Below are 14124 nucleotides of genomic sequence, written 5' to 3'. Positions count from 1 at the left end.
AAAGCACCTGAGGACAGGGCAAGAAGCAATGTGTAGAAGCTGGTGAAAGAGAGATCCAACCTAGAACTCAGGATAAATTTCCTGACAGAACAATCAATGGAATAGCTTGCCTCCTGGAGGTGTGGATGTTTCATCACTATAGTTTTCAAAAATAGACTGGACAATCATTTGTCCAGGATGTAGAAGGTATCCTGCCTTGAGCAAGGGGTTGAAGTATAAGATCTCCAAGCTCCCTTTATTTATACTTATGTATTAAATTTGTATGCCACCTGTCTCCTCTGTAAGATGACTGGTCCCTTCCAGCCTTGTGATTCTATGTTCTAATGTAGAATATCCATGTAAAAACATGTAAAAATCAACAAAAATGGTTCCCAATTTTTTCCTGGAAGCAGAGAACTACAGTAATACTTTCTGCAAGCAAGTCATTGCTTCACATTGGAACATAAAAATAAAACTAAGTTTAAAATTTAGTCAGAAGCTAATCCTACAGATAAATGGGGAATGTTTGTTTAGTATTTATTCAGATCTGTTGGTTACCAGCCCATGCAATGGATTCCAAAGGAGGAAAAGGAAGAACTGCAGGAGTAAAAATGGAATGCCTAATGAAACTTTAAAGACTCACACATTTATTATTGCTTAAGCTTTCACAGAGCACAGTGGACTTCAAGTGGTTGACATCAGGAGTGCTATCTATATTGATGGAAAAGTGAGAAAATTTTGTGGGCTTCATATACATGTAGCACTTCACTTACTACCACAGTTGGGAACAGAATTTCTGTTTCTAAGCAAGGTGGTTGTTAAGTGAGTCACACCCAATGTTATGTCCTTCTTGAGTGAGTGCATTACTGCAGTTGAATGAGTGGTCATTATGCAAATCCAGCTTTCCCCAACTGACTTTGATTATCAGAAGCCAGCTAGTCACTTTATCACACTGATACAATCTTCAAAGGCAAAAAGCAAACAATTCAGCGGCTTAATAAGATGCATGAAGCTGGCCAATGAGAATAACATTCAGGGGAACATGTGGCATTCCAGATGTTACTGAAATAGAACTCCCCAAACTCCCTGCTGTTTGTTACTCATTTCTGCAAAATTCCAGGAAAGCTGGCAGGTTATGATTTTGGATTTCTTGTTTACATGACATGTGTAAACTTATGCCCAGGAATGGATATAGGATTTCACCAAACTTAATAAAAATATAAAGTTTCTCAAGTTTTTTTTTATAGTCAGCATAACAAACTTGCTCAGCAAAATAAATCTTGAACTTCCACAACAGGAAACTTCACACCAGTTTTCCGTGCTCCTAGTTTCAGAAATTTTTGTTTCCTTTTGTATGTGAACTTCAGAACCAACTAATATCAGAAGGAAATGCTATTTTCCAAGCTGTAATGCCTACAAAGTACATAGTCCACAACTTACGGCCACAATTGATCCCAACATTTGTGTTGCTAATTAAGACAGTAAGTTTTGCCTTATTTTACATCTTTTCTGCAGCTGTTAAGTGAATCCCTACAGTTGTTAAGTTAATAACACACTTATTAAGTGAATCTAGCTTTTCCATTGACTTTGCTTATCAGGTCACAAAAAGTGATCACACGACCCCAAGACACTTGAACTGTCGTAAATATGAATCAGTTGCAAGGATCTGAATTTTGATCATGTGACCATAGGGATGCTACGACTGGTACGCTCCAGTACCGGTGCCTGCTGGGAGCACCAGGTACCGTTCTGGTACAGTGCTTCAGAGGGCCCACCCACCCAGCCGTCCTCCTGACCTGCATTTGAGCCGATCGAGGCTTCCGCGCACGGAGCGTACGGTGCCTGCGTGATGCTCCACTGAGCAGCTGGAGCGTCGCTGGTGGTAAGTACACATGCGCACGCTGCGTGTGTGCTGCACGCGTGCATGTGGTGGACGCCCAGCCCAGTGCACCATACCAGTTGCAACGGGATCCAGTTGTATTTTCTGTCACTTTTTCTGTGTTTATTGATTAACAATTGCTAAAGTTAATATGTAGTCCTAGGCCTTCCCTTGTGTTTTCCTGCTACCTGAAATCACCAGGCTGTTTTAAAACAACTCCCAGCAGTCTGTCAATCCTGCTAAATGTTGTGTGACTATTAGATTCATGTACATTATCCACCCTCTCACCAATGTATTAGATTATACTGCCACCTATAGATCCTTGAGTTGTAATATTCCAGATGGTTCGGATAACAAGTTCCAGAGTTTCCAACCAGATATCAGTTGTAGGCTTAAAATTTCTGAAGTTGGAAAGGCTGGGTTGGATTATAGTTATGAGCTAAACAAGAACTTCAAGGACTGTTGCACATTTGCAGTATGATTTACTACAGGTAGTCCTCAACTTATGACAGGTCTCTTACTGACTGTTCTAATGGACCCCAAAAAAGATTGCCCATTGTAGACAACAGGTTCACCTAATGACTGTAGCATTTGCTTAATGATTGCAGATTTGCTTAATGACCATGATTCACTTAACAACCACTGCAAAAAAAGTCATAGAATTGAGTTGGTCATGGTTACTCACTTGACTGGCACAATGTACAACCATCATTCTGGGCTCAATTACAGTTGCATGTTGAGGACTGTCTGCACATTTATACTCAAGACAAAATAATTTAATTCAGTGGTGGGTTCCGAATCCCATTCCAACCGGTACGGTTGGAACGGGCCCAGCGGCGTCCACATGGACGCATGCATGCGTGCATGCATCTTAATGTCTCTGCGATGCTCCAGTTACTCAGCAAAGCATCGCACAGGTGCTATATGCGCCATGCACATGCGCAGAAGCCCCAAATACTTAAAAGACTGGTAAGGAGCTCGGATGGGCGGGCGGGCGGGCGGGCTCTCTGAAGCACCATACTGGAATGGTATCCAGTGCTCCGGGCAGGCTCCGGTACGCCCATACAGGGGTGTACCGCCTGCAACCCACCACTGATTTAATTCTAATAACCATTCAGTAAAATTTAGAGAGAATCTTAAACAGGACATTGATCTTGGATGTCTCAGGATCAGCTTTTCCTCCAGTGCAGCAAGCTAACTTCTGAGCTAGGTTTATGTTAAGCAATAAAGTACAAAAACTACCCACTGTGCTTTGTAAACTATGGTTAACCAAAAAATAATTTACCATTAGACATGAATGCAGTCAGTTTGTCAAGCATTTTCTAGGCAGCTGCACAAAGGAGCAACAATCTTTATAAAAGAGGGTTCAACACAGAATGGAAATCAGATTGGCAAACTCCAATGAAAGCCATCAATAGGGTGGCATATTTGATAATGTGCCTACCAAGCAAAAATCTGACTAACTAGTTTTGAAAAACTAAGGAATAATGTAAGATAGTTGATTTATGCACTTCTGTTTGTTGTGACTGTGAGGCCCAAGAGGAAAGTAAGGCTGCATCTGGTCATTGCCATCCATTTACCACCACCCAGGGAGTACATATAATAATAATGTAGCAACAGCATTGATATTTATCAAAAGTTGTCATAAAAACCAGAGTCTAAGAAATGTGCCTCAGGAAGTGTTGCCTTCTAAAGCACATCTTATCTCATCCCAAAACAATAACACAAATATTGTTTTGCTTCAGAACCACTAGCTTAGCTCTGTACAAGTGCAATGACGTAACCAATCTCATTTACCGGTAACTCAGAGAAAATCTAGAAAGGAGTTGTTGTGTTGTTGAAGTACATCTGTTTCAGGCTCATAAGAGACTTTGATGAGGAATACTTTTTTGGTTACAAGACACATAGCAAATATAGAGCTTAGAATTCAAAGACCAGAAGGCCTTTGACATAAGGCTACTACAAGGCTCTTGTGAAGCGAATTAATAGGGGAAGTGCTGGCCCATAGCTGCCCAGGTTCCTTCCTGTTACTGGTGTTCAGCATTTGGGGTTTTATTTATGTCAGCATTAGCATGTCCAGGATAAAATAGCCTTACATGATAAGTCATTGGACTTCTTTTAGCTTTATTTGAAGTATAGGAATATCACATATTTTGTCTAGTTTTGTTGCATGTCATTGTTAAGGATAATTTTCCTAGGTGAGCTGTACTTTTTCCCTTTTCCTGCACGCTTGATTTGGGCCAACTATTGTATGTTTCAGTATGAATTACATAATATGGGTATGAAATTAATACACTAGAACATTCTCTGCTGCATAGTAAACTTATAGTGTCCTTTACATAAACAACTATTTAACATTCAATGCTCATAATAGAGTATTCTAATTGTATTACTTTTGATGGATTTTGGTCTATCAGTTTATTTTAGACAGTGAATTGTTTTGAGCTGAAAAGTCACTTGTGGAAAATGTAGCATTAGAAGTTCAATGGATTACAATGCGTCTAGATTCAAGATCGATATTAAAGCTGCCATTTCCTATATGTAAATTTTTATTTCACAGATTATTGAATGTGAAAAGAGCAAAGCTGAGGAAGCAATCCAGTGAACACTTACTAGGAAGAAAGTCCACTAAACTGAGTAAGACTTACTTCTGAATAAAGATGCATAGGACAGGCCTCAAATCTGTCAATGCCCATGTAATGCAAATACTTTTGGTTCTGCTATAAAAAAGAATGTCTTCTGTATCATGTACATACTTTTGGACAATAATGCAAATTAGCAACTGATCCTACTATGATTACAAATCTTCTGCCCCAATTAAAAAGCATTTGGGAACTGGCAAGTTGTATTTGAAAAAGAAAGAAAAAACTATTGTAAGTTGACTTTTTCCCTATAAAAATCTGAAAGGAAGTAGTCTACATTAATGACATTTTTGTTTCCATATTACCTCATCTTTTTTTTTGGTGTCCTTTTATATTATTCTTTCTTGTTTTACAGTAATTGGTTCCTCTAGTCGATTTTTTTCAGGAACAAAAAAGTTTAAAATATGCACTCGCTCTCTTTCCTTAGTCCTAAGAATTGTTTTAATCTTTCATTCTCAGAACTAACTCCAGGGAAGTCCTAATATAGTCAAGAATTGGAAAACATGTTCAGTAGGGAATACATTTAGGTACAAGCCCAGACTCCCGGTGCATTTTTAAAGGTTAGGCATTATATATAACCGAATGGGACACCGGCTCTATTATTTTCCAAAGTATCTATGTTCAACTTTCACAATTCCTCAGCCAGGCTATCCTTTGATGAGAATTCTGAGAACTTCAAAGCCTACTCATCCAGAAGTTGCTAAGATTGGAAAATGCTGCACTGTACAAGAGTGACAGGATCTATTTTGGATCACACCACTTTGGACTGCAAATGCAGGTTGACATTTTTGATTCTGGTATCATAGCGTATTAAAAATATATTATTCAAAGATGTTATATAAGGAACACCAAAAATATGACACACCTTGCAACCCCGGATCAAAAATATTATCTGATTCTAACTCCTTATTGCTTTGAAGCAACGTTAGTTCCCCCCCACCCAAAAAAACCCCCACACTGAATCAGGCCAAGGTCACCTCATTCTGTACTACAAGAAAAAAAATCTGCATGTAAGCTATAAGTATGATCTTGTAGCCAATGAACAGACTCTTTTCAGAACCTATTAGGGAATAAAGGGCTCTGAGGCAGCTAGCATCTTCTATACTTGTGTGCGATCTAGTCCATATCTCGCCTCTTCCTCCACTGGAGCATTTTAAGGAGGCTTAGACTGGCTTTGAAGAGCCGATCATGTTGGAAGATCATCTGATGAAAGGTATTGAGAGGCAGGTTCCCACTGGGGTCCGCATGTTTGAGAGTGGTGATGGGTGTGTAGAAACTGTTGGTTTGATATCGCAATGGAGGGTTCTCCGAGTTGATCACTTTCAACACATGCTGCCAGAAAAAAGAGCAAGACATGGAATTAGAAATGCAGACTTCTCCCTGTGTTTTACAGAAAAGTGTATGTTTGGATGAAGGGGGTGGTGGTGGTATAAGTTAATTAGGATGGGGAAAAGTAGCAAACATATTTAAAGGTCTGATTTTAAGAGTCAAGATGAAGCTTCAAACAATCAGGGTATTTTTTAAGCTTTACATTACAGTTTGAAGAAGACTTAACTTGGTCAATAATAAGGTTATTTGATAGTAAAACCAATCAACTGTAGAAGTTGGCCATCTGTTTTTTAACCAAAAGAGTTTCACATCTAGCATATATACATGTTCTTATGGACTTATTATTATGCTTCTCATAATAGTCATTCAAGACTGTATTACATATTTGGAAGCTGACAGGAGTCTTAGTCGAAGTTAATATTATGAAATTATTGGAGGAAAGCCATCATTGAATAAATTAAATTACAGTCATGATGAGTGCATTTTTTAAGAACTGAAGAAACAGGGAACAGATCTAGAAAAAGTAGGATTCTGACTTTATGCAGGCAAATTCATCTCTTGTGTTTTCGTGCAAAAAAAAAAGTTCTTTTAAGAAATCCACTCACTAAAGTCAATGCAACTATTCACCCAAGTCTGAAGCCCTTTGAATCATTCTCAAAGTCAGTGTAGCCCTGACTTACATTTTTAGTAAAAAAAAAAAGTATAGTACTCTTTTGTAGATTATCTCCTTTACTCTTTTTTTGCCTATAACAAGGGTCCCCAACCTCCAGTCCATGGAGTGGCCCGGGTCCGCAGCTTATCAGAAACCGGACCCCGCAAACAAGTATAGCCCCATCTGCAGGATGCAGGCAACAACCACATCCTATCTGGTCCAAGGAAAAATCTCTCTCCACAGAACTGGTCCCTGGTGCCCAAAAGGCTGGGGGCCACTGGCCTATAATAATAAAATGCTGGCAAAGCCCATTTCCAAGAGTTCACATACAATTACGTTTTATGGAATATTTTTCTCTGCACCAATGGTATATGCTACTTAGATGAAAAAAAACCATAATAAATACCAGGCAGTTTTTAAGGACCACTGATGTGATAAGAAGCATGTTTTATTAAACATAATTTAATATTTAAATATAAAACACCAAACAAATGATTCTCTTCCATTCTACATACAGAGGACAGTAGAACACATTTATCTGCTGTCTCTGGTTGAAGAACAGAAGAGTTATGATTGTAGGGACCGAATACAAAAATCTTTAAGAGCCTTACTTTTAGTTGCCTATCTCTCCTATGTACTGTATTGTTGAAGCTGCGTCTCAATATAATAATTCTCCAAATAATTTAATGGATCATGTATATTATGTCTTCATTGCATACATGTAGAGAGATGGAAATTACTTTCATCTATACAACTGATTCCTTGTTACCTGGACAATACCTAGCATAACACTTAGACTCATCAGTCAATTATCTGCCCATTCATGCTCCTTGCCATTGTCACTTTGGACTGAGGCTGGTTTCCCCACAGTCAAGTTAAAGACAAAGACTCTGTCCAAATGTAAGCCACTTTTCGTAAAATGCCATTGCATTTCATTTTTCTTCCTCGTACGTCTCATAGAGCCCCCATGTAATTTGTTTTGTTAAGCCTATTCAGGATTTTTTTTTAAAAAAAAATATCCCACCTTTATTATTTTAACTCAAGGCAGTGAATCTATGGGACATACCTTCTTCCTATTTTCCCCACAGAAACAACCCTATTTTCCCACAGAAACAACCCTGAGGTGAGTTGGGCTAAGAGAGAGTGACTGATCCAAGAAAATGGATTTAATATAGTTGTCCAAACAGTACAGATATAGTACTTCAGGATCTGAGATAGTTTTCCAAAAGCCCCAGAGGGTACAAAGTTGGCTTTCATGGCTAAGGCAAGACAAGAATTGATAGTCTCCTGCTTTCTAGCCTGGTACCCTATCAACTAGACTAGACCAAACTGGCTCTTTTTTTGCTAATAAACCTGACACATAATAAATTATTTAGTTATTTTACTTATTAAATTTATATACCACTCATCTCACCAATAAGCCAACTCTACTTGCCTCATTCACTCCATTTCCACACTAGAATAGAACAGTAGAATATATTAGGAAGCAAAAATGGTTGGTTAAATAGACCTGATCAGAAGTTGCCCAGTATGATTCAAAGACCAACCTGCCCGTGAAAAAAAAAAATCCAAATAATAAATGGGAAGAAATAGAATAATCAATTGTTCATAGGGACAAGGATAGGGTAAAATACATTTGCTGAAGACCTTATGGTCTATGAGATAAGCAAGTATATATAAATATGATAAATACTGATTTCAGAGTATGCAGTCTGTAAATAAGCTGATCAACATTATGAATGGTAAGAATCTCTCCCACTCTTGAGAAGATTAAAAAAAGAACTAGAATTTTGCATATGGAACTGAAATCTGACCTTAAATGATAGTATCTAGCCCAGCGATGGCGAACCTTTTTTGGCTCGCGTGCCATAAGTGGGGGAAGCGCAGGGGGGTCTTGTGCAGGTGTGCCGCACCCATAAGGCAATGCACGATCGCCCCAGTGCGCATGCGTGCACTACTGGCGCCACCCCCCCATTTTTGCATGCTTTTTTTGCCCTCCCCAGGCTCCAGAGGTTTATAGGAGCATGGGGAGTGCGAAAACAGCCCCCCGGAAGCCCTACGGAGGCTTCAGGGACCTTCAGAAGGCTTCCCTGAAGCCTCCGAAGCAGTCAAAATGACCATCCGAGCAAACCGGAAGTCACTTCCGGTTTGCCCGGAGGGTCATTTTAAGCGCCCCGAAGGCTTCAGGGACCTTCAAGAGGCTTCTCTGAAGCCTCCGGAGCACTCAAAACAACCCTCCGAGCAAACAGGAAGTCTGTTCCTAAACTTCCGGTTTGCCCGTAGGGCCGATTTTTTGCGCTCCGGAGGCTTCAGGGAAGCTCATGAAGCCTCTGGAGGGCCTCCGGGGGGGGGGGGAAGCTCTTTTCGCCCTCCCCAGGCTCCAGAGCCTTTATAGGGCGAAAAATGGCTTTAAAAAAGGGTGAACTCAGCTGGCCAGCATGCGCATGTGCGCTGGCCAGCTGACAGGGCAGCGCCTTGTGTGCCCTGACAAATGGCTCCGTGTGCCACCTGTGGCACGTGTGCCATAGGTTCGCCATCACTGATCTAGCCTCTTTGTTTTCTGTTGGCCTCCAGTGACTTTTGCCTCCTTGTTATGTGTCCAAAATATTTAACCTTTAGCTTCCCTATTAATGCTCCCAGTGAGCTGTCTGGTTTTATTTGATCCAGTATTGAATGATTTGTTCTTGCAATCCAAGCTACTCTCAGAAGTTTCCTTCAATACCATAACATCAAGGTATAATTTGCACGATATAAAAATTTAATGAGTAAATAAATAATTTCAATATATGGTATCAAGTTAAGAGCAATGATAACTGAGGGGCAACACCTTGAAGTGGAATGGGACAACTTGCCAGAGCCAACTCACTATAGTTAACTCACCACGGCCAATTCACCATGGCCAACTTGCTGCAAGACAATTAACAATTCAATGTAATTATCCAAAATAAATATTTTTTTTAAAAAAATTGTCATTCACATTTCATTCTGTACCTCCTTTTTCATCCTTTTGTTAATGATTCTATTCCACCATTTCTTTGATATTAGTGTAACTCTTCTCCCCCCATGAATTGTCCTATGGCGAGTTGGCCATGGTGAAAAACATGTCTGAAGACCTGCCTAATGTAAACAACACTTGGTGTGGTTGGAAATGAAATCTTTTAGCTCATGAAATGGGGACAAAGACATCCTGAAAATGGATTTGATGCTGAACACTGTTAAGAGGAAATTAAGAGAAATATATTACCCAATTATATCCCCCTATAAATTAAAAAAAATCCAAGCAGTTTGATATCTAAAGAAAGATATGGGGATTTCTTATAAGTACTTCGTTACTTTTTTGGCACCCTTTTTTTCTGGGGCTTTCTGAAACTATCTCAGATCCTGAACTGCTATATCTCACTTACTGTTTGGACAGCTATATTAAATCTATTTTCTGTGATCAGTTGTATGGAATCTACAATACAGTCGATAATATCAAGTACTTGATGGTCTTGTTCTTTGGAATCTATGATGATCAAGGATGTTTATAAGCTGAGACTTCCGGTGGCAACGTAGGTGATGATGGACGTTCCTTTTGGAACGCCAGCCCCGAGATCGTGTTAGGCTGCTAGAACAGTGTAAATCAGCTGTCTGGCAGTTTGAAAATTCTCCCCTTGGGAAAAGAGGGGGAGGTGAGCAACCGGGTAAGGGTAGAGCTCCCTTAGACCCACAGGAGTAATTCTGGGGGTTGAAAGGCGAGAGCCCCCCTGCAGCCCGATAGTGCTCCGCTCCCGGGGGTCTCTGCATTGGCAGAACAAAGCACCACGACCACTCCTGCTATCAATGTATTAATCTACATTTGAATAAGAAGCAGGCGGAGCGAAGACAGGAGTGATTATAATCGCAAGTACAAAACTTAGTTCAGAATTACTATAACTTCCTTCTGTGAAGATTAAGGGGGATAAAAAGGAAGATGGCGCCTGAACATCAAAGGGCATGGTGAAAGTTAAAGTTAAGAAGCAAAGTATCTGTTAAGTGCTTGCTAAAGTTGTAAAAAGAATCAAGAGCTCGAGATTAAACAAAACAGTGTTGGTTCGGTAACAAGCTAAAAAAATTAAGTCTGGGGGGTTAGGTGGACTTTTTGGATAAGCAATTTGGCCACTGAAAAGTTTGATTTGAGTATTTGGAAATGGCTTCAAAGCAAACTAAATTAACTGCCTCTAAGAGCGCTGGAAGCTCTCCAGCCCAGACACAAAAATTGCAATCTTTATTACCCCCAGCAGAAGCATTAACACTTGAAGTCCTCCAAAGTAACCTTCAAAATGCCTTAAAGGAACAAGCTTTTGCTCTGGAAGGCAAAATTACTAAAGCCCTTAAAGATGTGTCTAACAAATTTTCTGAAATTAAGGACTTAATCCAAACTCGCAACCAGCAAATAAGGGAAGATATAGTGGATGCATTTAAGGGTTTGCTTGGTTACGTAACATCACTGGAGGATAGAGTGGAAGAAATCAATCAGTCCAATGTGAATCTGGAGAACAAAGTTGTAGACATTCAAAGCAAGATTGATAAGTCAGAGGCAGAAGTCACAATAACACAATATAGAGCTATGGAGTTTGCTTTGAGAATAAGAGGCCTGAAAGAAAGTAACCAAGAAAATTTGATAGAGATTTTTGCGGAAGCTTTTGTCCAATTAACTGGTGAATCCAAGACCGAATATGACTGGCAGATGGACAAAATTTACCACGTAAATTCATGGATTGCCAGACGGAGACAACTACCAAGAGATATTGTAATCTATTTTGTTACCAGGAAAATAAGGAATGGGATATTACAAGCTACGTATAAAAACAAATTGCAGGTCGCAGGTCAAGAGGTGACAGTATTAAAGGAAATTCCCCCTAAAATGTTGAGATCTAGAAAGGATTATGCATTCCTAGTGGATGAACTCAGATCTCGCCAGATACAGTACAGATGGGAGGTTCCAAAAGGATTGGTGGTGAACTACTTAGGAGAAAGATATCTCTTAGCTCAGTCTGGAAAGCAAGAGATTTTTACAGCAATGTATTAAAGGCTGGACACCCTCCATCTCCAGGATCTAGAGGAAGAAAAGAAGCAGGGGAAGATAAACAGGAAGATATCCAGGCACAAGCGGGTGCTGCTCAGACCCTGGACTTACTTGAGACAGAAGAAATCATGGAACAAAGACAAACCCGAGCAGTTACCAAAAATAAAGAGCAAGAATTAAAGATGCAACAAGCCCAGACAACAATCCAAGAAACTATAAGCATAAATACAGAAGCTGTGGGGGGAGCCAGACCGAAGAAGAAATTCCAGCAGGATTTCCAGGTGGCTCTTAAAAAGCTTCAGGGGGCTGAAGATGACAATTAAATTTCTAACCTGGAATGTTAATGGCTTAAAAACTCACCACAAAAAAGGAAAAAAAAATATTCCACTATCTAAAACAATTTAAAAATGATGTGATTTGTCTGCAAGAAACATATATTAGAACACAGGACCAGAAATATCTGATGAATGCAAGATTGGGACTACATCTGCTCCGGAGAAGAAAACTGGTATAGTTATATACTTAAGAAAAATTTAAAGGCTGAATTAATTGAAGCAGATCCTCAAGGAAGATATATTGCAATTGAACTATTAATAGAAGGAAAGAAAATACTTTTAACAGTATATGCCTCCAATCAACAAGAAAATTTTTACAAGTTGCTTCATATCAAATTAATACAATGGGATTGTAGATCATGTATATTACTGGGTGATTGGAACGGAGTATTGGACACCATGAAGGACAAGAGACTTTTGCAAAATACTCAAACACGAGCAAGATTGCCTAAATCTTTTTTTGACATTATAGATGATATGGAATTGAGAGATATCTGGAGAGAACGGAATCTTAAAGAACGGGACTTTACATTTTTTTTCTGATAGGCATCAACCCTTCTCTAGAATTGATTTTATACTAATTACAAATGATTTCCTTTCCAGGGTGAAGAAGATGAAGATATGCCCGAGAACTCTAACAGATCATAATCCGGTTTGGATGGAATTGGAATATGGAGAGGGATCTAGGAGGTCTTGGAGGTTAAATGAAAATCTATTTAGATACAAGAGAAATGTTACAGAATGCAAAAAATTATTGAAATAATATTTTGCTTTTAACACGCATAAGGGGACATCTATGGAAATGGTTTGGGACGCAAGTAAAGCATATATGAGAGGTGTTTTAATAAACTTAAATAACCTATATAGACGTAGACAGGGAGAAAAACGAAGGGAATTGAAAGAAGAGATAAAAAGGAAAGAGCAGGTGCTAATATCTAACCCAGATGATAAGAAGACAAAAGAAGCAATCACTTTACTGCGAGGACAGTTTAACATGTTCATGTCAGATCAAGTAGCCACTAATCTGCTATATGCTAAACATAATACTTTTTATAATGCAAATAAACCAGGCAGGTGTTTAGCATACATGTTAAGGAAGAAACAAAAGTTTCATACTATAGAGAAAATAGAATACAAAGGTAAAGAAGTCTATTAACAGGACATGATTAAAAAGGCTTTTTTAGAATTCTATACTAGACTGTATGCTGGTGATAAAATACAAGGTTTAGATATAGATAGATATTTGGAGAAAGGGAAAATCCCTATAGTTACAGATGAGCAAAGGGAAAGACTGAATCAACCGGTAACCACGGAGGAAACTCTCCTGGCTATTAAACAGTTAAAAATTGGCAAGGCCCCTGGTACAGATTGACAGCGGTTTATTACAAAAAGTTACAATTAGAAATAGTAGAACCTCTTAAGGAATTATTTAATAAAATTCAATTGGAAGGAAGGGTACCACCATCTTGGAGAACAGCCTTTATTTCCCTGACTCTGAAAGAAGATCAGGATCACACTCAGCCAAAAAACTACAGGCCTATATCATTACTTAATACAGATTATAAAAATTTTGCTAAAATATTAGTAAATAGGCTGATGTCAGTTATACAACAAACGATTCACAATGATCAATCTCGTTTTATACAGGGGAGACAAATGAAAAGTAATATAACACAAATTGTTAATATATTGGAATATTTGGGGAAGAATAACCAAGTCCCCGCAGTGCTTATATTCTTAGACGCGGAGAAAGCATTTGATCGAGTGAATTGGCAATTTCTAATGAAAATAATAGAAAAGATGCAGCTTGGAGAGTATTTCACACAATCTATCAAGGCAATATACCAGAAACAGACAGCACAAATTATAGTTAATGGTAGCTTAACAGAATCCTTTAAAATAAACATTATTGTTTATCTTAACCTTGGAGTTATTGTTGAACAGAATACGTGGGTCAGATGATCTACAAGGAATTAAGATTAGGCATTATGAATATAGAGTACGAGCATTTGCGGACGACTTGGTTGTAACTTTAACCCAACGGGGGAAACCAGCTATAAGTTTAATGAATATAATTAATCAATATGGTCAAGTATCTGGGTTTAAAATAAATCTAGGGAAAACAAAGATGATCAAAGATGATAGTTAAAAATATGACCATAAATCAAAAAGAAGAATTAGAAAGAGTAACAGGATGTGAGATAGTACAAAAGATTAAATATTTAGGATATTACAACCTCAAATGGGAAAATATATAAATA

At 38.7% G+C, this 14124-nt stretch overlaps 1 protein-coding gene across 2 annotated transcripts in view; it reads right to left on the bottom strand.

Annotated features, from left to right (window-relative positions):
- Positions 1-4223: 4223 nt before the first annotated feature.
- The window catches only part of LOC309389213 (retinol dehydrogenase 8-like), a 32257-nt gene continuing 22356 nt past the window's right edge, over positions 4224-14124 (bottom strand). For both annotated transcript variants that reach the window (XM_081947309.1, XM_081947308.1), the window contains one exon: positions 4224-5832. In XM_081947309.1, coding sequence (XP_081803435.1) covers positions 5617-5832 — 216 coding nt within the window. In that variant the 3' untranslated portion in view covers positions 4224-5616. The remainder of the gene's footprint in view (positions 5833-14124) is intronic.

This window comes from Natrix helvetica (assembly GCF_964273705.1).
Source record: "Natrix helvetica genome assembly, chromosome: 1".
In the NCBI taxonomy this organism is placed as follows: domain Eukaryota; kingdom Metazoa; phylum Chordata; class Lepidosauria; order Squamata; family Natricidae; genus Natrix; species Natrix helvetica.
Note: the sequence above shows the minus strand (reverse complement) of the source record. Positions and strands in the feature narration are given on the sequence as shown.